The sequence below is a fragment of the Aquarana catesbeiana genome, linkage group LG02, assembly GCF_042186555.1.
Source record: "Aquarana catesbeiana isolate 2022-GZ linkage group LG02, ASM4218655v1, whole genome shotgun sequence".
In the NCBI taxonomy this organism is placed as follows: Eukaryota; Metazoa; Chordata; class Amphibia; order Anura; family Ranidae; genus Aquarana; species Aquarana catesbeiana.
The window spans coordinates 315,780,654-315,805,473 of record NC_133325.1 but is presented as its reverse complement, the minus strand read 5'-3'; the positions used below and the strand labels follow the sequence as shown (position 1 = coordinate 315,805,473).

The 24,820-nt window shown below is 43.0% G+C and overlaps 1 protein-coding gene across 1 annotated transcript in view; it reads left to right on the top strand.

Annotated features, from left to right (window-relative positions):
* MRPS9 (mitochondrial ribosomal protein S9) overlaps positions 1-24,820 on the top strand; it is a 129,346-nt gene continuing 104,526 nt past the window's right edge. The window contains exons 1-2 of the mRNA XM_073614751.1: positions 1-179; positions 24,561-24,740. Of these exons, the coding sequence (XP_073470852.1) occupies positions 87-179; positions 24,561-24,740 (273 nt within the window). The 5' untranslated portion in view covers positions 1-86. The remainder of the gene's footprint in view (positions 180-24,560; positions 24,741-24,820) is intronic.

Genomic DNA, 24,820 nt, shown 5'->3' with positions numbered 1-24,820 from the left:
CCTGAACTCCCTCTCTCGCAGTCAGCTGGGAGAATGTGGTGGATGTTCAGTTTCCGGGTTATGACTCCCGGTCCTGTGCTGTCAGCATGGCTGCTGTTTGCAGAAGCCGTGGGTTAGCGGTGGTGCAGCGTTCAGTGGGGATATGTGCTTGGAGGCCCGGGATTGCCGCTTATGGAGAGGTAGGTTATGAGCAGCACAAACACTGACAAGTGAGCTAGTCTTTGCAGGTAGTATGAAATGATTGAATGAATGATGCTTTAAGTCCTTGACATCTCCAAAACAGACTTGCAGTTTATTTAGGGCCCTTTAGGCCCTATTCACATGCATGGTGCGCTTGCAGCACAGTGAATTGTAATGTGGAAATGTTCGCTTTGTTACACGACACTCGCCGCCTAAAAAGGTGTGGAAGGTTTTTATTTTGTTTGTTTTTGTTTTGTTTTTTGGCACTCCGGCAGCCAGGGGCGTTGCTAGTAGGGATGGGCTCCGGCGTGTTCGCACACTCCACGTGCAGAGCCCGCCAGGAAGTCGCCACGGCGCTGCGCTAATCACAGGCAGTGAGACATTCCTCGATCTCTGCAGTCGCGCATCGGGAAAATGTCTCACTGCCTGTGATTAGCGCTGTGCCGTGCCGATTTCCTGGCGGGCTCTGCATGTGGAGTGTGCGAACACGCCGGAGCCCATCCTTAGTTGCTAGGTCTGCAACAGATCTGGGGATAGAGCCCATAGCATTTTTTTTTGCAGGCAATGGCTGCTGTTGGCACTTCAATCATCACAGTACCATGCTTGATATGGTGTCAGGGTGATTGAAGTGCATTATTTCTATTATTGCATTGTAATATATAATGAAGTGGATCAACTCGCCATAATGCAGAATCAGTGTCACTTGCCACATTTCCTGCCACCAGATGCAGCTTGTCACTCGCCACCTTCGCCTGTCACCAGGTGCAGCTTGTTACCTGCCACCGTTGCCTGCAACCACATGTGGATTGTCACTTGCTGCCTGATATGGATTTTCACTTGCCATCAGATGTGGATTGTCACCAGATGTGGATTGTCACTTGCCACCAGTGCAGCTTGTTACTTGCCACCGTTGCCCGTCACCAGGTGCGGCTTGTCACTTGCCACCGTTGCCCGTCACCAGGTGCGGCTTGTCACTTGCCACCGTTGCCCGTCACCAGGTGCGGCTTGTCACTTGCCACCGTTGCCCGTCACCAGGTGCGGCTTGTCACTTGCCACCGTTGCCCGTCACCAGGTGCGGCTTGTCACTTGCCACCGTTGCCCGTCACCAGGTGCGGCTTGTCACTTGCCACCGTTGCCCGTCACCAGGTGCGGCTTGTCACTTGCCACCGTTGCCCGTCACCAGGTGCGGCTTGTCACTTGCCACCGTTGCCCGTCACCAGGTGCGGCTTGTCACTTGCCACCGTTGCCCGTCACCAGGTGCGGCTTGTCACTTGCCACCGTTGCCCGTCACCAGGTGCGGCTTGTCACTTGCCACCGTTGCCCGTCACCAGGTGCGGCTTGTCACTTGCCACCGTTGCCCGTCACCAGGTGCGGCTTGTCACTTGCCACCGTCACCTGCCACCAGATGTGGTGGATGATCGCCTGCCACTATTTGCAGATTGTCGCTTGCCATGCCAGCCAGTGCCACCAAATGTGCAGTGTAGCTGCATTGGTGGCAGGCTGGCAGCACTGGTCTATTTAGTTCTGAGTGAGGGCAGGAGTGCGGTGATGCAGAGCTGGCAGCGAGAGATGTCATTTCGCTGCTCCCCGCCGTGCCCCTGACATTGAAGAGGCCCGCGCCGTGAGGGCAGAAGAGCGGTGATGTGGGGAGGGAGGAGAGAGGTGATGTCACCTCTATTCGTCTGCCCGCTCGCTTCTGTCATCCGCCTTCCCGGCTCTCTCATGCAGCCCACTGCACCCGCAGCCCGGCTGCAGAGAGGCCATGGCTAAGCAGGGACTCCTGCGACAAGAGACTCTGGGCTATGGGCCCCAGATTTGGGGCTATAGCCTCAATAGCCAACCCCTAGCGACACCACTGCCGGCAGACCATTCAGGTGATTGCTGTTGCACGAATAAAATGCACTTCTGTGCTGATGTGAATGGGGCCTTACACAGCAGTGATAATATATAGTAGAGCTGCACGATTCTGGCTTAAATGAGAATTACAATTTTTTTGCTTAGAATAAAGATCACAATTCTCGCAGCGTAAAAAAAATTGGCCTAACTTTACTTTTTAGTTTTTTTTTTTTTTATTTATTGAATTGAAGTGTATTTTTATTTCACAAAAAATTGTGCTTGAAAGACCGCTGCGCAAATACAGTGCGACATAAAATATTGCAACAACCGCCATTTTATTCTCTAGGGTCTCTGCTAAAAGAAATCTATAATGTTTGGAGATTCAAAGTAATTTTCTAGAAGAAATATTCTCCTTGGACCCCTGATTTTAACTTGTAAGTAACAAGTGCCAGAAAAAGGTTTAGTCTTTAAGTGGTTAAACTGACCTCATTTACAGACTGAAGTTCATCCCTTTGATCTAAAAGAACTAAGCGCCGGTTCACACCAGTGCGCTCTGCGAGATCTCATGCGATTCGCACTGCGTCTGTGCGATGCGATTTCAACCATACAGATAGTATGGCTGATTTCGCATCGCATTGGGACAAAACTTGCACAGGACTTTTTTTGGTCCGCAACACAATCTGATTGCATGGGGATTTCACACCCATGCGATCCTATTCATGTCTGAACTGACAGTTCGTGTGAACACCTATGCAATCCAATTCTGCTGCGGACAAAAAAAAAGGGTCCTTTGAAAGTTTGGTCCAAAAGCGATGCAAATTCAGCCATACTATCTGTATGGCTGAATTTGCATCGCACGGACATCGCATGTGATTGTGATTTTGTTTATCTCCCAACGCTGACAATGTTGTGATAAACTTGGCAGGCTGCCTGTTTTTTTTTTTTTTTTTTTTGACGACTCTGAGTAGAGAACGTCTCTGCACTCACATTAATGAATCGTGTAAATGCATCTTAGAGATCGTGAGGGGGGGTTGAATTGAGATTGTGATTTTTTTTTTTTTTTTTTTTACTTAATGATTAATTGTGCAGCTCTAATATACAGTAACAACCAGGTGATAACGCAGACCTACAATGTATCTGAGCAACAAAAACAGTATTCAGTTTCTTTTATTATTCAAAGCAATCTCATCCAACCCCACCTCCCATGTTACTATCCCCCTTTTTTTGGGGGGCTGAGAAATCATTTTGAAAAATGCCCCCCTGGTCTTCCTGGCTGTGGCCATCTTGAGTAAAGGCAGAGTATTTACTTCCTGGAATCCATCTGCCCTAAGCTCAGGCATGTGGATAGGAGGGTGTGCTTAGCTGAGAAAACTCCACCTCCTCTCTTGAACACACCTGGGATGTATGACATAATTTGCCTAGGCAAGGAAACCAGGAAGTAACTGAAGAAATATTTAACCACTTGACCTCAAAAAAGGTTCCCCCCCCCCCCATCATGACCAGGGCATTTTTTTTTCTATTCAGCACTGCGCTGCTTTAACTGGCAATTGCACGGTCATGCACCACTATGCAATTTAAATGTATATCTTTTTCACACAAATAGAGCTTTCTTTTGGTGGTATTTGATCACCACAGGGTTTTTATTCTATAAATGAAAAAAGACTGAAAATTTTGAGAAAAAGAGGATATTTTCTATTATAATATATATCCAATAACATCAAATGTCTTCATAAATTGAGGTTAAATGTATTCTGTTATATGTCTTTGGTAAAACAAAAAATCCCAATAAGTGTATATTGATTTGTGTGAAAGTTATAGTGTCTACAAACTATGATGTGTGTGTGTGTGTGTGTGTGTGTGTGTGTGTGTGTGTGTATATACTGGAATTTACACAGCGATATACACTATACTGTAATGGCGGTGATTAGCGACTTATAGTGTGATTGTGATGGTGTGGCAGGCAATCTGGACCTAACACACTGGCTGGGAGGGACACTAACTGACACTGACATCGCTAGTGACACTAATACAGTGATCAGTGATAATACTGTACACTGACACTATACTAATGACACTGGCTGTGAAGGGCTTAACATCTAGGGGCAATGAAGGGGTTAAATGTGTGCCCAACAAGTGTAATGTGTGCTGCTTTTACTTACTGATCTGGTTGTTTTGCACCCTGCTTTTCAGGGAGAAGAAACAGCTAAATCACTTTTCCTATGCACACAGAGTTTTGTGTGTGATTGGACACAGCCGATTTAAGCCAAAATCATTGGCTGAAATCTGCTGCCAAACTCGGGCAGTGTGCAATCACAGCACAGGTCAGCAGGGGGGCGTGAGCTCATGTCTCTTCTGCAGTAAAAAGCCTGCCTGCTCACAGTATTTAACAGCGGAATTTTAGTTCCTCTTCAGCTATCCATCTGAAGGGTTGTTGACTATTAATCGATTATTCCTATTGGAAGAGATCGGTCGGAAAATAAATCAATCATGTATGGCCACCATTAGATTACCTTTAGTCTTCTAATTAATACAATTTGCAGGAAAAGACTGAGTGCTCTTTGCTGAACTTTACTATAGTGACCCTGTCATATAACCAGATATTCCTAACCAAGCTCATACTTGCAAAAAGTGACTGAATACTTATCTCTTGTGACGCTCTGCACCACTGAACACCAATTTAATCCATAGAAATGGTTCCCTAGGAAATCACTTGTCTCCTTGGACCCTTGCCGCTCTCACTGGTCTTTCTGTTTATATGCACATCTTTTTACTTGGAGTCTGGAAACCATTGCCCCAGTGATCAGCAGATCGTGGGTGCCATGAGGAACTCCTGCCAACCTCTGTGTATCTGTCTGCTCGTATCTGGTATGGGAATACAGATACCCAGGGACAGGAAGAATAAATGAACTACGAGAGCGCTCAACAGCGCCATGGTAGTTTTATTGTAGTTTCCCCTTCACAGAGGACTGTGAATGAATGACGTGGCCGGCAGGCACCTGGAATATGTTACATGTTTCACTCCAAATACGGGTGGAACGTGTAACATGTTATCTTATCCTTTAAGGTGTGCTTATAAAACAGATACAACAAAGTGCTTCCAGTGGTATATTTTAGAGGCAAAAATGGAGCAAATGAGAAGTTAAAAAAAAATTTCTAGCAAAATATTGACAGTCCCATCCTGGAGGCTACATAAAATTCACGTCACTAATGTAGGGATAAAAAAAAGTTTCAAGCACAGAAATGGTAAATATGTTGAAAGGAGTGGACATTACCACCTCTAAAGTGGGAGATAATGTTTACATTTCAAAAAATAATTGGTGCAAATCTTAGAGCGTATTGATAGGGTAACATCACAGGATACTGAAGACTAAATATAAAAGTGACAGTCTGCCTATGTAATTTATTCCTCCTATAATAGGGCCACAGACGTGAGTCATGCTAGAAGGGAGTGAAGCCTCTTTTTTTCTTTTGTATTTTTGTAGAAGGGAGTGAATGAGGTAGAGAAGAGTAATGATGTAAGAATAGAAAAAAAAAAAAAAAAACGGAGGGAGGAGAAGATAGACAGGGGTCAATAAGAAGTCCAATGTTGGGGTTTATATACTCTAACTTTTTTATTGGCTGGACTTGTGACACTCGGACACCTCTTTTACTCCAGGGATGGTAAGTCCTCGGAGATGCAGGAAGTAGTTCTGACATGATGACCTCAGCATCCCTGCTTGCATGAATATACTTTAAAGGCCTGTTCACATTAGCTGCACACTAAAATGAGGGGGCAGGGCCATGACACCCATTCATTTCTAATATGTCTTCGGTGTTCTCATTTATTTGATGCTGGGTGTCATTCAACCTGGATGACTGAGGGCATCTACTGGTGGAACACAAGTACTGCAACTCTGCCTGGGGGACCAGTTAAAGCGGAGTTCCACCCAAAAGTGGAACTTCCGCTCATCGGATTCCTCCCCCCCCTCCGGCGGTGTCACAATTGGCACCTTTCAGGGGGGAGGTGGGTGCAGATACCGGTATAATACAGGTATCTGCACCCACTTCCGGGAATAGACTCCCGAGGGAGTCACGCCCCCTTCCGCACTCCCCCCGCTGTCTCCTGGGAAAGACACAGGTCCCAGGAGATAGCGGGGACCATTGAGAACGCGCAGCGCGACTCGCGCATGCGCAGTAGGGAACCGGGAAGTGAAGCCGCAACGCTTCACTTCCTGATTCCCTCACTGAGAATGGCGGCGGCAGCAGCACCCAAGGACCGAGGGACAGTTCAGTCTCGGGTGCCGACATTGCTGGACCCCGGGACAGGTGAGTGACCTTATTTTAAAAGTCAGCAGCTGCAGTATTTGCAGCTGCTGACATCTAAAAAAAAAATGTTTTCGCCGGACTCCCGCTTTCAATAAAAATATGCCTGAACTTGTGCTTTAAGCAGGCTATAGGCTATGTGATTTTATTTCCTGCAACTACAAGTCAGTGTTGAATTCCCTCCCTGCTGAGCTATTGTATTCTCCCGGCGGGACCGGGAACTGTCCCTGCCAGAAGAAAACAGTGATTATTGCTAGTGGGTATAGCCACTGGTAATCATCGCATGCTAGAAATCCAACATGCTGGTTGTAGTCAAGTCGATCGATGGATCAGCTGAGATTTGATCCATCTATGGCTGGCTTTAGGTGCTACAAATCCTAGCATCCCTTGTCAGTAAAGTTACCCACTGACATTCATTGTCCATTTTCGTTCGGGTTGGGCAACAGCCTCATGTCTACAGGTCCTGCAGATACTCACCTGCCGACCACTGTCATAAGGAAGAATCAACAAGTTCTCATATTTATGGCACAACCGATGAAGAGTATCCCTGAAAGTGCTTGGTTCATGCCAGAAGTCTGATCTCCTGGTTACATTCATGTGTACCCCTTTCTGCTGCTGTGTTTTGTTGTTCAGTGGCATCTTTTTATGGCAAATCAGCAGGCAACTTATTTCTGTTGTTTCTTCGCTTGTTTCCTGCAAGCAAACTTGTTTTCTTTATCACTGGTCTGCTTAAGGCCCCTTTCACACTTATACGACTTGTCCCACGATTTTGTACTGCAAAATCGTATGACAAGTCATTCTCCATGATTTTCAATGACTACCATTCATATTGGCACGACTTTAAGTCATGCCGACTTCAGAGTAGTCCCTGCACTACTTTGGTCCAACTTCCATGCGAGTTGATGTCCATAGACCTCAATGTTAAACCCTCAAGTAGCATGCAAATTGTACCTGAATAATATAGACGCGATTTCAGTACGACTTTGTAAGCACAAGCTGAGAATGGTTAATGCCAAAGTTGTGGCAAAGTCGTACTGCTTCCAAATCGCGTGACTTTGAAGTCGCACAAGTGTGAAAGGGGCCTTAAGCTGGAGCAAACCAATTAATCATTTCCCAAAAACAAGCTTCTTTAGCTGGAAAGCATGGGGATATCTGGATGTTAGTTCCGCTTTAAGTCTACGTTTCCACTAGTGCGACTTGTCATGCGACTTTGGACAAATAAAGTCGCATGACATGTCAAAGCCCATTGATTTCAAGGGTTCCAATCTATGCTACTTTGAAAAGGTGCCTGCACTACTCTGATGCAACTTTGATCCAGAGAGTGTAAAGTTGGATCAAAGCTGCACTCAAATTCAAACTCTAAATCGCATGATTTTGGGGTCGCAATAGTGGAAACGTAGACTTAGTATTTCTATTGCTGCTACTTTTACTGCCACTGAAATTGTTAGTAGATAAGTGCACCTATGTTGCTTCACAGACCTGGCTGTTAACCCATTAATGCCTCTTGTTCCAATACTGAAACAGTAGTGATGTGGGAGTTATTTATATCCTACTGCTCTAGGTAGCATATGAATTTTATGCACAAATTAAAAGAAATTTCAACCTTAAGCATAAATGGGTTAATGCCCAAAGCCTTAGCATGACAATTGATGAAATGACAGCACATACCTTCAATCGCTATGGACACCTGCTTTTGCTTGGTGCTTCAAGCGAGCTTTGCCATAGACTTCTATGGAGGCTTTGAAGCACCACTGAAGCTACATGGGGTATAATTTTTGAAGCCAAAGCAAAGCAAAAGCAGGTGTAAACAGAACTATAAGCTAACCATTTTATTTAGTGACAGGAGCTTTGACTGGTGTTTAGAGAGCTTTAACGAAGCCTGTCCGAAGCCAGAGTGTGTTATTGGCTGGGTCATCAGGTAAAAACAGAAGAGAAAAAAGCCTAAGGCATCATGTACACAGGACGTTGTTTAACCTTTTCTGAATAATTTAACTTGACAGCCAGAAACCGGTGTCTAAAAACGGCAGTTTAGCCGCGTTTACATGCTGCGTTTTTTGTTAAAATGAAAAACGACTGTAAACGAAATGCTGCTAAATGCGATTTACCACGTTTAGCAGCGTTTACAAGCTGTTACAGGCATTTGGCTTTTCAAATGCCTCTGAACATCCGTCTGAACCCATTTTTTTGCGTTCCAAAAAAAACTTTCTAAACTTAACTGCCTAGAAACGACTATAAACGACCCTGTGTACATGTACTGATAAGATAACATAGAGGAGAGTTCAGGGGCAGTGAAAAAAATGCCTAACTGCTCCTAAACGTCGCTTTACCAGCAGCAGTGTTCGTGAGGCCTTAAAAAGAAAGCAGTCATAACATCTAAGGCACACGAGACGCCAGTGCAAACTCTGCTGAACACACGTTTTTAAGAGCTGAAACCAGCGTTTAGAAACGCCTGTTTTGCTGCGTTTGCATGCCGCGTTTAGCCACGTTTTACTGCGTTTGCATCTAGAAGCCTCTGCAGAGCAGAGAATGACATTTTCCGACCTGATTTTGGAGCTCCATATCTCGGGGCCACTTGTTTGGGGTTCCTAGCACCAGGTGGCCCCGAGATATGGGACCCCAAAGTCGGGTCACAAAATATTCTCTGCTGCAGAAGTGCTTGACATTTTGCGACCCAACTTTGGGGCCCCATATCTCGGGGCCACTTGGTGCTAGAACCCCCAAATTTGGTTTGCTAACACAGTGGGATTCCTAGCACCAAGTGGCCCTGAGATACGGGGCCCCAAAGTCGGGTCGCAAAATGGATAGATATGTTGTAGTGTTAGTTCCATTGTGTTAGCAAACCAAATTTGGGGTTCCTAACACCAAGTGGCCCCGAGATACGGGGCCCCAAATCAGGTCGCAAAATGTCAAGCACTTTTCTGCAGCATAGAATGACATTTTGTGACCTGACTTTGGGGCCCCCATATCTCGAGGCCACCTGGTGCTAGGAACCCCAAATTTGGATATGTTGTAGTGCTAGTTCCATTGTGTTTGCACACAAAATTTCTAGCACCAAGTGGCCCCGAGAGATGGGGCCCCAAAGTCAGGTCACAAAATCTCATTCTCTGCTGCAGTTTACCATCATATTTCTGTGTTTTCTGGTCCAAAAAATAGGGTTCCTTTAAAAACACTTATAAACGCAAACGCGGCTAAATGCGGTACCGGCGTTTAGGCGCGTTTGGCGTCTGAAACGTGGAAAACTTCAGAATGCGTCTGAACCCATTTTTTTTTTTTTTGCTTCTGGAAAAACAAGGTTAAACGCAACTGCCTAAAAACACCAAGATCGAGACTGTGTACATGGACACTTAGGATAACATTGAATGAGTTCAGGGGCAGTTGAACAAAGTGTCCAACTGCCTCTGAACATGCGTTTAACAGCGTCTCATGTGCATGAGGCCTAAGGATTGGTAAACTGCAGTATATTACATTTTTTGGTTTTGAGTTTAATACTGCTTCAAAGATCTATTCCAACTCATCAATTCCTCTTTCAAGAGGGTAGGTAGGGCCTATAGACCTAGAATCATTTATTGGGTATATCAGGCAAAGGTCATGTTATGTATGTTCCTATCAAAAGCCAAATATTGTATACCAAATATCTATATGGAGACTTGTAAGATCTGTGAAGTAAATCACATGGTGCTATAGATGTTATTGTTGTATCGGGTGGAAGCCCAATTAAAAACTGTTTTTTCTTTCTTTTTTTTTTTTTTTTTGCTACTTGTTATGCAGTCAGGCTAAATAACAAGTCAAGAATATGAAGTTGCTTTTTATGCTTAGTTTAGTGTGTATGCTTGGTACTCTAAAAGTTGTCATACTTAGATCACAGTGGTCCGACACTTCCCTTGCACAGTACTACTATCATCAACACTTCTTGGGTAGCCTGACTGCATAATAAGGAGCTTCAATTCTTAGTCTTCGTTCACACCTGTGTGATCTGTTGCTTGACAATGCACGACAAGATGAATCCCATTATTGTGTATGGCACCACACCTATATAACGCACGTCCTGATTTTTTTTTTTTTTTTTAGCCTCATAGACTTCAGAGGGCGTGCATAGAAAATGAGGGCAGCGAAGATTAGCTTTATATAAACCTGACCTGGCCTAAAACATCGCCACATTTTTCCAGATTATTTCGAAAAGCTGAAATGTCTTGATTGCATTTACCCCTTTGCTATGAACTCTTAAATCGGGTCTGGCGCAACCAGTTACCTTATAAAAGTCACATAATTAGTTTGAGGGGGTCTACCAGTGTGCAATCAGTGTTATATGATCTCAAAATAAATACACCTGTTTCTGGAAAACCTCAGTTTGTTACAGGATACAATTTGTCTAAACAAACGGCATCAGGAAGACCAAGAAGCTATCAAAACAAGCCTGAGTTCTAATGAAGCACCAATCAGGATTGTGTTCAAAGGTCCAAAAATATGATCGTCCCCGAGAGTACAATTAAATTCATAATTTAAAAAATTGCTTGTAAATGGCACAAAGCAATCCTGGAAAAGAATTAAGCACATAAGAAGGGAATTTAAAGCAGCAACCCAAGGGCCAGTGGTAACTGTAGAGATCTACAATTGAGATGGGAGAACCTGGGCAAATATATACTGGATGTATATATTGGGAAAAGTAATGAAAATAAAACAAATGCTGTATAAACTTTGCCAAAATGTATGAGATAGAGCAGCATGTCTCAACACAGAGGGACCCCTGAAATATAACTTTCCAGTCTCAGGGAATCCCTGCAAAAAATATGACTATCTACATCTCATAATACATTAGTGTGTTAGTCAGTGGGAAGAATGCTCCTTACACTTGTGGTCATTAGGAAGTATTACCCCTAAAAAAGATCATTGGTGTCAGTGGGAGAGGCAGAAATTGCTCAACCTTAGGAACCTTAGTTGGGAAACCTTGTGGTAGACACTGTGAAAGAGGATTCTCTGGTTTGATGACGCTAAATCTTCGCTTAAAATGCATTATGTGATGAAAAGCCAACACTGCTCATAATCCTATAAAGACAATTTCTATGGTGAAAGTTGGTGATAGTACCATCATGTTGTGTGGAGGCTTTTTTTCAGCAGGGACTAGAAAACATTCAGGATTTTTTCAGTTTGCAAGAGGACTGGGACAGGAGCTTGGCCCTGAAGTCATAGTCAGCAGTACACTGATATGGTTTAAAACAAACCACCTGAGTGTTTTAGAATAACCCAGAATTTACAAAAAGTTATATGGGGAGTGACAGTTCTGTGGAGAGACACCTTACTAATAAAGTGGGCAGATGGGCATAGTCAGACTTATTAAAGTTCTGATAACTTCCTGTATCACTGGTGTGCTCTGCCCACATAGCCTCATCATTCATTTGCAGAGATCTGTGAATGAATAACTATCTATTAAGGTGAAAAACCTTCTGTAGTGCAGCAGCCCCCCTTTTTAGTTACCTGAACCCGATCTTTCCAGCGACAGGGACGAGCACAGCAGCTCCAGCCACTGTCTCGGGTCCTCATTGGATAGATTGATAACAGCAGGAGCCATTGGCTCCCACTGCTGTCAATCAAATCCAGTGACATGGGAGCCAGTGGGCAGGGCCAAGTCCTGCTGTCTGTCAATGGATGCAGCAGCAGGACTCAGAAGCGCGCCCGCATGAGTGCCCCCATAGAATGTGGCTCTCAGTGGGGGCACTTAATCCGGGGAGGAGCCAGGAGTGCCACTGGGGGACCCCGGAAGAGGCGGATCAGGGCCGCTCTGTGCAAAACCCTTGCACAGAAAGAGGTAAGTATAACATGTTTTTTATTTTTTTTTTTAAAAAAGAACCTTTACCACCACCTTTAAAGCTGAGAGAGCTGTCATTTGCACTCATCACCTTACCCCCCCCCCCCTCCATTCACAGTAGCCATACTACAGCTTCTATGCATGGAGGACTGATGGATAAATGAAAGGTTCACCCTCTCCATTTATTGATCACTTTTCATTCATAGAATCTGTAGTGTGGCTTCTATGAATGGAGGCGCTGGGCAAGAATGGACAGGCTTAGTGGGACACTGTTGATTACTGCAAATGACAGATCATGACCGGAAGATTATGATGGGGAGGGTGGCCAGGAAGATTGAATGAAACAAAAAGCCATCAGCACAAGGGACAAAGCTCAGTAATACAACCCCTGGCAAAAATTATGGAATCACCAGTCCCTGAGGATGTTCCTTCAGTTGTTTATTGTTGTAGAAAAAAGCAGATCACAGACATGGCCAAAAACTAAAGGCATTTCAAATGGCAACTTTCTGGCTTTAAGAAACACTAAAACAAAATCAAGAAAAATAATTGTGGTGGCCAGTAACAGTTAGATTTATAGAACAAGCACAGGGAATAAATTATGGAATCACTCAATTCTGAGGAAAAAATTATGGAATCACCCTGTAAATTTTCATTACAAATACTAACACCTGCATCAGATTAAATCTGCTTGTTAGTATGTAGGTAAAAAGGAGTAATCACACCTTGGAGAGCTGTTGCAACAAGTGGACTGACATGAAGCATGGCTCCAACACCAGAGATGTCAATTGAAAAAACGGAGAGGATTATCAAACTCCTTAAAGAGGGTAAATCATCACGCAGTGTTGCACAAGATGTTGGTTGTTCAGTCGGCTGTGTCTAAAACATGGACCAAATACATACAACATGGGAAGGTGGTTAAAGGCAAGCATACTGGTAGACCAAGGAAGACATCAAAGCGTCAAGACAGAAAGCACTATGCCTTGAAAACAGAAAATGTACAACAAAACAAATGAGGAACAAATGGGAGGAAACTGGAGTCAACATCTGTGACCGAACTGTAAGAAACCGCCTAAAGGAAATGGGATTTACATACAGAAAAGCTAAAAAAAAGCCATCTCTAACACCTAAACACAAAAAAACAAGGTTACAATGGGGTGTCCAAACTACGGCCCTCCAGCTGTTGCGGAACTACACTTCCCATGAGGCATTGTAAAACTGACATTCACAGACATGACTAGGCATGATGGGAGTTGTAGTTCCTTAACAACTGGAGGGCCATAGTTTGGACGCTAAGGAAAGGCAATCGTGGACTGTGGATGATTGGATTTCTGTCTTGACGCTTTGATGTCTTCCTTGGTCTACCAGTATGCTTGCCTTTAACCACCTTCCCATGTTGTTTGTATTTGGTCCATGTTTTAGACACAGCCGACTGTGAACAACCAACATCTTGTGCAACACTGCGTGATGATTTACCCTCTTTAAAGCGGGGGTCCACCCACACCGCCAAAAAAAAAAAATATTAAAAGCCAGCAGCTACAAATACTGCAGCTGCTGACTTTTAATACATGGCCACTTACCTGTCCCAGGGTCCAGCGATGTCGGCAGGCGACGCCGAGAACCTGCTCGGTTCTCGGCAGCTGCCACCGCCATCCTGGGTGAGGGAATCAGGAAGTGAAGCGTTGCGGCTTCACTTCCCGGTTCCCTACTGCGCATGCGCGAGTCGCGCTGCGCGTCCCAAGTGGTCCCCGCTCTCTCCTGGGAGCTGTGTGTTCCCAGGAGACAGCGCGGTGGGGACGGGAAGTGGCGTAGACTCCCATGGGAGTCTATGCTGGAAGTAGGTGCAAATACCTGTCTTAGACAGGTATCTGCACCCCCCCTCCCCCCTGAAAGGTGCCAAATGTGACACCGGAGGGGGGGGGTTCAGAAAAGCGGAAGTTCCATTTTTGTGTGGAACTCCGCTTTAAGGAGTTTGATAATCCCCTCCGTTTTTTCAATTGACATCTCTGGTGTTGGAGCCATGCTTCATGTCAGTCCACTTGTTGCAACAGCTCTCCTTTTTACCTACATACTAACAAGCAGATTTAATCTGATGCTGGTGTTAGTTTTTGTAATGAAAATTTACAGGGTGATTCCATAATTTTTTCCTCAGAATTGAGTGATTCCATAATTTATTCCCTGTGCTTGTTCTATAAATCTAACTGTTACTGGCCACCACAATTATTTTTCTTGATTTCTTTTAGTGTTTCTTAAAGCCAGAAAGTGGCCAAAAACTAAAGGCATTTCAAATGGCCATGTCTGTGATCTGCTTTTTTTCTACAGCAATAAACAATTGAAGGAACATCCTCAGGGACTGGTGATTCCATAATTTTTGCCAGGGGTTGTAGTAATTTTTATTTTGACTAAACGTAAGGCTGTAGGAACAGGAAAGTATGGCTACTTTGGGCACTAAAACATTAAAGCTGGGCAGTTGATGATCGGTCTAGGGAGTCTTCATTTGTGCTGCAACATGTAGATGGTCAAGCGTTCATGTTTGCAGCATGAATGAATGTAATCTTTCCTGTTTTGAGAGAACAGTGGAGGCTGGTGGTAGTGTAATGGAACGGAGAATGTTTTTTGGCATGCACTTAGGACAAAGCCTAGGTACACTCAACCTCTATCCTGAACCACATTCCGGTATTTCCTTTGCTGTAGGTGCTGTGTTTTGGTGTTAGAAGCAAGAGAGGCTGCCCTGGGTAGGATCCAAGTCACTCAAGGTAAAGCTTACACAGAGCTATGAATTCTATGACAGTCCTGGTGCTTGACGATTGGCCACATGCTGTCACATGGAGCGAGCAACGACTCTCATGTTACTCCATACGCAGAAGTACTGGGTATTTTTTTTTCCCGCCATCAGCTTAATTGAGTAATGAGCGAGCAAAGAAAGGATGAGTATATGCTGCTGGGGAGGTTAAAGAGAACCTGTTGCTTTGCCCTGCTCTTCGTTTATGGTTCAGGTTGAATTTTCTAGGTGTATGACAGGTTTACTTTAAGGTTATCATGACAGATGTTTCCTGGAAAAGAAAGGCTTTGCTGTTAGAAAATAAAGGAAGGTCACTCTACCATACTCTGTAAATGGCTTGAAATTAAAGAGAGTGCTTCTCCCCACAGATACTGTTGCTGGGATAAGTGCCAGAATTTCTATTATTGACAAGTCCACATTAAGTGGGATTTTGATATTCTGTTCAGTTTCGTGTTATCCTGGTCATGCTGTTTATTACTGCCAAGGAAAGCCGAAAGCTGCAGGCAGCCTGAGAAGGTGTTATAAAGCAATATCAGACTTACCGAGTATAAATCATTCTGGACCATGCTTGCAAATATTTACTGGCTTTTGTTGTGTTTCTAAAAAGTTTTTTCATGTGCTGTTTGCTGAATTGACTTTCTTAAACAGTTTTATATTATCTCTTAGATCCGTGTATTGGGCAGATGTGCTGCACATTCAGTGACAAGCTGTGCTGTCATACCAACTAGTTTTACTGGTGTCAACACATCTCAGAATGTTTTATCTTGCCTAGTACCACTACAACATACTATATGATATAAAATGTATTCAGCTGGAGTGAAGACACATCAAAACACATTTGACGAGATTTCCAGCCTGTTTTACAGAATTTAAAATTGCTAAAATGCTCTTTGTTTTATCATCTACTAGGTAACTGCTATCATATTTCTTGGGGTTGGGAGTAACTGTGTAGTGTTCCTTGATGAGATATAAAATTCTGTGTGTGTGCTTGTTTTTTAGTACGTTATGTATTGGAGATGCTTTTAGGTAAGTTACCTTGTGATTAGTGAAAATGTAAGACAGCCAAGTGAATTTACAATGTTCTTCATTGTAATTTTGGGTATGGTGAGCTATATACCGTATTTATTGGCATATAACACGCACCTTCATTTTAAGAGGTAAGTTTCAGGAAAAAAACTTAAATTTTAAATAAAGAACTTTAAGGAAAAATAAGGGTCATTGCCCATTAATGCAGCCTGATTATTGCCTATCTGCAGCCTTGCCATTGCCCATCATTGCAGCCTGATTAGGGCCCTTCTGCAGCCTTCACATTGCCCATCATTGCAGCCTGATTATTGCCCATCAGTGCAGCCTGATAACTGCCTATCAGCACAGCCTCACTATTGCCAGATTACAAAGATGGATCCCCTGTGTACTCGGCGCTCAGTCACACACAGTCCCGCCTCCTGGACGGCTCATAAGATAGATAGAACACTGGTCCAATGCCGGGACATATGATGTCTATCCTATGAGCCATCCAGGAGGCAGGACTGTGTGTGACTGAGCGCCGAGTAAACAGGGGATCCCAGCAATGTGTAATGCGGCGCTCGCTGCTCGCCACTCCGAGGCAGCCAGATAAATATCGGCGTATAACACACATTCATGATTTTCCTTCTATTTTCAGGGGGGAAAAAGTGTTATATGCCGATAAATATGGTATGTACAGCTCTTTAAAGTTTTTAGAAATTAAATGCATCAGAAGAATGTGTTTTACAAAGTATTTGTGCATATTTGGAATGTGTTTAACCACATAATATTTATTCTTAGAAAAAACTTTGTCTTTCAACATTCAACCTAATTTTTCTGTAGACATTTGTCAGCTACATTACGAGAACATTTACTTTTTTACCTTTACTTTTTTACATTTACCTTCTGGCTATGCTCCCCCAGCTATTCTAATGAGTTGTTGCTCAATGTGATCACATATGTTGACCACACTAAATGGTGTCTGTAAAAGGTTTACTTCAAAGCAATGTATTTACCACTTGAGTACTAGCTTGTATACACTCCCTTCGTTAAAGTGTCATTTACCACCTCAAAACCAGACACTTTTACCCCCTTTCTGCCCAGGCCAATTTTCAGCTTTCAGTGCTGTCACACTTTGAATGACTATTGCACAGTCATGCAACACTGTACCCATATGATTTTTTTTTTTTTTATAATTTTTTTTTTTCACACAAATAGTTTTCTGTTAGTAGTATTTAATCGCCACTAGGTTTTGTATTTTATGATATATATATATATATATATATATATATATATATATATATATATTTTTTTTTATTACATTTTTTTTTCTTTTTTTTTTTTTTTACAATTCTTTTTTTACCTACAGTGACCAGAGCAATACAGTGTTACCATAGTAACACTGTACTACTCTGAGGAGGTTACCAGGATTTTTTTTTTCTTACACACTATGATTGCTTATAACTGTGTTACAGGTATAAGCAACAATTTTTTTCTGAATAAAAACTATTCAGTGTTTACTATTGTGATTAGGTGTGACTGGCCACAGCTAATCACATGGTACAGATGGGCTGTGATTGACCCTGTCTGGTCACAGTGATCACATGGTACAATCACTGTGCTCATCACAATAGTACATAGTTAATGTCATGCACCAAAGGCATTCATTGTCTACAATTGTCATGTGATCTACAGTGATTGGTCACAGGCTGCGATCACGTGATACCGGCAGTGGGCCAGTACAGTGATCTGTCATCAGCTTTGTCACACTTTTATGAGTAGTCTTTTCTCCATTTTTTCTCTTTTCTTCTGCCACTGACATTCCACTCTGGAACTTCTGACCACGGCGAGGAGGGCACTTTGGTCACGGAGACCACCAAAGCTTTTACTAATCCTTCTTGTCATAAGGCAAGGAGGGTCGATAACCTCTGGTGAATGCGGATCGTCACCTTATTTATCACATGTGGTTTCCCTCATTACTGAAGCAATTTACTGATCACTGCAGGAAGGATTCCACATATTGGATGTCAGAGGATCATTTATGACTTTGTCTTTTAATTACCAAAATTAATTTTAGTTTAATAGGTATTTGTTTCATAAGGTCTCTTTTTCCTCTTGAGCACATTTATATGTCAATTGGTGTGTGTGTGTGTGTGTATATATATATATATATATATATATATATATATTTTTAGGAGTGCACAGAACGAAAAATTTGATACAGAAAAATTTAGTTTTTAAAAAATGTGTGTGTGTGTGTGTGTGTGTGTGTGTGTGTGTGTGTGTATATGTGTATATATATATATATATATATATATCTCATATCCAGAAGGTAAATGTTCCAATGGGGACACTAGTTCTGGTGACCAGGGGGTTCCCAAGGAATTCCCCTAATTTTAAGGGATTTCTTCTTACTTTCCTTTTGGCTTTGGGACAGGGAGTGAAGAAAAATCTCTGCAATGGGACACACATAGCAAAAATGAATCTGACCAGGGTTATAACCCTCCTTTGCTTGATCCAAAATAAAAATAAAAAGTTTTGCCTATAGTTCTACTTGAAAAGAGAAGTATGGGATTTTTTTTATTTATTTATTTTTTTATCCCATACTCATACTTACCTAGGTGAATGCAGCATCGGTCCGATGCTGCATCTGTCCCCCGCCGCCTCTTCACAGAGAACCAAGCCACCGAACACCGCCGATGGCTCAGTTCTCTCACCTCCCCAAGCAGAGAGCTGTTGACTGTCAATCGGCAGGTCTCCTGCTCTGTTTCCCCATACTCAGCGGCTCGCTGAGAGGCCTATCAGTCCAGGCACCTGGCGGATCCAGACTCCCAGAATCGTGATGACGCGGTGCCTGGACTGATCTTGGTGACTTCAGCAGAGAGCGGACTTGAGACCGATGCTGCTGAAAACGGGTCACAGGAGTGCAAAACGTATTGCACTCCTGTGACCCATAGGAGAAGCCCAGCCGAATGAGCTCAGGCTGTACTTCTCCTTTTTAAGTGTAATGCCGCATACACACGATCGGACTTTACGGCATACTTGGTCCGGCGTACCGGATTTCGTCAGACAATTCGATCGTGTGTGGGCTCCAGCGAACTTTGTTTTCTCAAAAGTTTGACGGACTTAGATTTGAAACATGTTTCAAATCTATCCGACGGACTCGAGTCCGGTCGAAAAGTCCACTCGTCTGTATGCTAGTCCGACGGACAAAAAACGACGCTAGGGCAGCTATTGGCTACTGGCTATGAACTACCTTGTTTTAGTCCGGTCGTATGTCATCACGTACGAATCCGTCGGACTTTGGTTGATCGTGTGTAGGCAAGTCCGTTCATTCAGAAAGTCCGTCGAAAAGTCCGCCAGGCAAAGTATGCCGTAAAGTCCGCTCGTGTGTACGCAGCATAACAGAAAACGTTGTCTCATTGTCCTTGCTGCATGGCAGGGCTTTGTATCATTTCGAATTGAATGGACAGCAAAGCCTTTGGCAGGTAGAGCAGTGGCCTATGTATTTCATCAGTGTATTTAGAGGTCTGCTTGAAGTTCATCTTCCAGATTACTCCAGTGTAATCCTATGTTGCTATTTAACTTCATGTAAAGACACAAATTGAAAACCCTTAACTTGGAAAAAAAACTTTGTAAATGCATGCCACACCGTGAATATTTTTGAGTGCAGAGCAGCCCTCTGCCATGTGGAAATTAGTATCTTTCTGGAGTCCAGGAAAGATAAATGTGAAGCACATGCTCCCAGAAAAACAGATCCGGGTGTTCTGGAAGTCTAAGCTCACAAAGTCTGCAGTAGCTGTGCTCCCAGGCAAGAGCTGTATAATGAGAAAATGGTGTGTGTGTTTTGTGGATTGGCGCTTTATAAGTGCCTAAGCACGTAGCTGCTTTCCACTTACAATCCACAAAATACGCAGATTGGTGTCGCAAGTCAGGGCCATTTTCCATTGGAGTATTAAAGAAAAACTGACTTCACAGTTTATTGAGGACAGTTTTTGTATGGCTTTGTTAGGTTGGAGGATGCTCCCATTACACAAGAAATATTAGATAGGAGAAGTGCAAGCTTACAGGGTAAAAATGAGGAGAAATAAGGAAATTAAATAAAATGCAGTTGAGGGCAAGCAAACAAGTAAACAGATGTGTATTTGACAGCACAGGATATTTGCACTGGCAGTAAATAGATACTTGGCGGGCACCTGGAAGTTCTACCTTCTGGAAACGACTAAATGTCTCCACTTGCATGTTTGCTTGTCTTTAATGTGAAGACTGTGGTTTTCGATCCTTTCTACAAGTTCCAGTATATAGAATGAAAAAAATTCTCTACAACAGCTTGACTTTAGATGCAAGAAAAATGTGTCTCCTGTGCACTGGTCTACTTAGGGATCACAACACTTCCCGAGATCTTGCTGCTGCTACATTTTCAAGCTTTAGATAATATATTCCTCCTAGCGAGTTTAGTAATAATTTGATGGCATACTTCTTATACCAACATAATACAACTCTAGAAACATACAAAAGGAACGTGACTAGATAACATTTTCATCAAAGTAATTAGAGACCAGTAAATAACTAATTGTTATTTTTTTGCCATTCTGTATCTTTGAAGCCTAAATCCAGGAAACTTTAAAACTATCCCTTGCAGTGGGGTATGACTGGTAACCAGCAGTGGTTAAGTGCATGTTCTGTTTAGGAGAGAGGAGAAGGGCCTTTACTTGATCCTCCATTCATCCAGCAGATGATCCTTCCCTGTGCTTCAATGGTGGACTGGCTCTCAACGTCCGCATATCCAATGCTTTGCTATAGACCCTTTAATGGTCTTGTTCAGGTCAGAACCGGGACCAGTCTAGCAGCAGGGAGGAGTGGAGGATATGGTAAGTAAACCTGCTTTTCTGTATCCCTTGTACCTAAAGGCGTAATTAAACTGCTCCCATATTTTATAGTTTCCTGGAGTTGGGCTTAAGGCCCCGTTTACAGCTGGGCATTTTGGGATTGCAGCATAATCACTACAAATGTAAAACGCAGGTTTAGGCCCCATTATTTTTAATGGCACCTAAAATGTGGTGCAACTTTGCCACGATTGTCGTGCGATTTATTGCACGGCAAATTACATCAAGCTTGTCGCCCAGAAGCTCCTGCTCCTTTTTGGGTGACAAGCTTCACATGATGCAATTTGACAGTTCAATCAAAAGACTGTATAATGATCCAAATCTAATGAAAACTGCAACAAATAACTCCATACATCAATACATAGACTAGAACAGTACAAAAACAGTACAACTCCAATAAGGGTTCTTGACCAGCAGGATGCAAGCGTGCCAAATTCAAATGTGCCTGGTCCAGTGATACTCTACCACAGTAAGTCAGAGCCTGTCACCAGAAGCACTGGACCTCTTAATAATGAGTTTATGCATGCTTAGGTGACATCCTGAGAATCCAACCCAAGGGCAACCACAATGATATGACTGATCACTTCCAGACCACTATTATATTTGGACCATAGTAAGGAAGCAGACAGGGCACATAATGTAATCCCTTTTATAATCAAATTTATAGTTTAAAAGCAATGGATACTCACAAGCAGAGAAATATCAACAGCATGGACATGTGAAGCGCTCCCTGCCAGCCTGTGTAATGACGCCAGCCTGCTTTGCTACTCTTACATGGTTCATCACAAGGAAACATGGGCACTGGCCCCTGACAAAATCTTCATGTAACAAAATGTGTCGGGCCAAGCTTAGCAGGCTGACATTATCATGCCCCATTGTGGTGGTGAATCACTCGAGTTGGTATGTTTTGAATTGGGCATGTTTGTAACCTGCTGGTCAAGAATTACTACAAATAACTAAACAGCCATTCATATGAGAAAAATAAATCAAGAGGTTCTCATAAAGCCAACTGCAATTAACGCTCACACGTACATTATAGCATAATGTTTGCATTGCATGAAGTTAATTCAGGACCTCTTTTTAGTTTTATAGTGCAGACTGGACTGTGGAAATTGTGCTAAAAAAAGGAAAGCGGAGAGCAAAGAACTGGTCACCACTGTTACCTTTAGGATCTCTGATCTATTCCCAGTTACTGGCTTTCGATGCCTTGTTCCACACTGTGCCTATGAGTGGAAGTAGGCATCTTGGTAGAGGAGTAGGGTGTTGCTTACTCTTGACTTCTCCAGTGACTAGTAATCTAATGATGGGAAAATATTTAAGAAGCTGCTGGAGAGGTGCAGAAAGTTTGGATTCATAGACAGAAGCAAAAGCATTGAGATACTTGTGGGTCTTCTGATACAATTTCTTTTCCAACATGGAGAACAGTGAGCAGCTTAGTAATGACATCACCAGGTCTCATTCCAAATCTTGTGAGGCTAGTAGTCCGAAGCATAGTGATCTCACACTGCAGGTAAGAGGCTTAAGTAGAGCTGCACGATTCTGCAGCTTTGATTTTTTTCCCCCCAAAAAATTGTGTTTGAAAAACTACTGCGCAAATACAGTGTGACATAAAATATAGCAATGACCGCCATTTTTTTTCTCTAGGGTCTCTGCTAAAAATATATATATATATATATATATATATATATATAATGTTTGGGGGTTCTAAGGAATTTTCTAGCAGAAAATACTGATTTTAGCTTGTAAGCAACGAGAAAGGTTTAGTCTTTAAGTGGTTAAACTGACCTCATTTACCGACCGAAGTTCATTTCTTTGCTCTAAAAGAACTAAATGTTACAATGTTTCTCTTTATTTCAGCCTTGAGCAATGTTGATAAACATTTGCCAGATGTGTTTTTTTTTTTTTTTTTTGACGGATCTGAGTGAGCAGAGAAGGCTCTGCACTTGTTACATTAATGAATCGTGAATCTGAGTTTCAGCCATTTCTGTGTTTATTAAAAGTCAGCAGCTACATAAAGTGTAGCTGCTGACTTTTTTTAATAAACGCACACTCACCTGTCCCACGGTCCAGCAATGTGGCTGCCCGAAGTTTCGGTTCTCTCCCCCACCTCTCCCCGGCATCACCTCTCCCCGGCATCACTAGCCACAAGCTGTCACAGCCGGATGCACACTGCGTATCTGCGAGCCGCGCTGCGCGTCCTGAATGGCTAGGCAATCTTCTGAGACCTGTAACGAGTCTCAGAAGATTGCAGGGAGGGAGGGGGAAAGGAGAACTTCCACTTCAGTCACCTAGGCGACCCGAGCAGAAGTGGGAGCTGGGTACCTGTCCAAACTAGGTAATCACCCCCCCCTTAAAAAAACAAAAACAAAACAAAAGACACACCAAATGTGGCATGTCTCAGGTCAGGAGTCCTTAAAGTGGAAGTTCCTGCTGGAGGTTGAATCGAGATTGCGATTTTATTTTTTTAATGATTAATCGTGTAACCCTAGGCTTAAGGCATTCCAGGCAAAATGGATATAACCCACTAGTTCTGGGGGGGTTTTCCCAGACAGAAAACGCCCCTACAGCCTATGCGTGCATGGACATATAGGATAACATGTTGGGGAGTTTACTGGCTGCAGAAAAAAAGTCTAAAGCCAAAAACAGCAGCTGTAAAAATGTCCAGTGTGCTGGACGTTACTTTTAAAGCCATGGACAGCCATTTGCAGAAGGAAGGCAGCATACATGTTTCTCTTCTTTTACGTTTCTTTTATATTACCCAGGCAATAGTTTTGAATCTCCTTGCTTAGATGTTACTTTGCTTTTTTGGTACTTTTTATTTCACAGGTACTAAATACACAGAGTCTCTTCCGCTGTAATATTCACTTTTCCCTGAACACAAGAACTGTTTCAAGCCAATCAGAACCTTCTATTAACCAGTGTTTCTTGTGCAGTTATTAAAAGAGAAGTGCAGGATAAGAAAAAAATAAAATTGCATACTCGTCTACTGTGTGTAGTTGCAGATCTGATGCTGCAGCTCCCCCCTGCCCACCTCTACACTGATAATTAAATAATCAAAGACCACTGATTGCTCAGTTCTCAGCTCCACTCTGAGCACAGGGCAGTGACTGTCAGTCACCAGCTCTCTGCTCTGCCCCTCCAGCAATCACTGGCGAAACCAGACTGTGGAGGGGACAGGAGTGGCTGGCCCAGGTTCTCAGTGGCGCGTTGAGAGGCTGAGCCAGCCGTTGGTCAGGCATCTGGACGGATCTCTACATTATTGCTGGGATCCCTGCAAATCCTGGTTCGGCTCTAACGTTAGCCGGCAGTAGGCTTTAGCCCGCTGTTGACTGAATCTGGGTCTGAAGTGTGCAATTTCAGGCAGAACAGTAGTACAGATAATTCAACATGGACATACCCTCTCCTTCGTTGTCCTCTTGTGAGAAAAGCTCTTTCACTGATTACACTGCTTGTAAACTGGACTGTGAATGGGGGAGAGTCTGATCAGTCAGAGGATTCTGGATGGCTGGATCACAAGCCTAGCTGAACAGAGTTTCTTATAATTTGGCTGATAAAGCAGTTTGCATGCATGTATTTCAACTGTGTAAATGACTATTTGCTTGGAGTTCAACTTTGATGAATGCTTCTAATTGCTTTACCTGTATATCTTTTTTTAAGAAATATTTTAGTCTGCCGTATTTTGCTTACCGTATGTTTTTCTATGTTCTGATCTGAAAATTTGATTAATATTTTCCTATTTCCAACTTGCCTCCCCTGTTTTTTGGCATAGGTTTCTCGACTAATACATACCAGTTATGCAGCACAGAGGAAAAATGTTGCAGCCTCAGGTCCCGAAAAGTACACAGAGGCTTTTATTAAAAAACAGATTGAAGAGTTCAACATTGGAAAGAGACATTTAGCCAACATGATGGGAGAGGATCCAGAGACATTTACCCAAGAGGATATTGATGTAAGTATAGTTGTTCTGTTGGAAAAGTAATTTAGTGTGTAGCTTTATACTGAAAACCCTTTAACTCTGGTGTAGCTGTC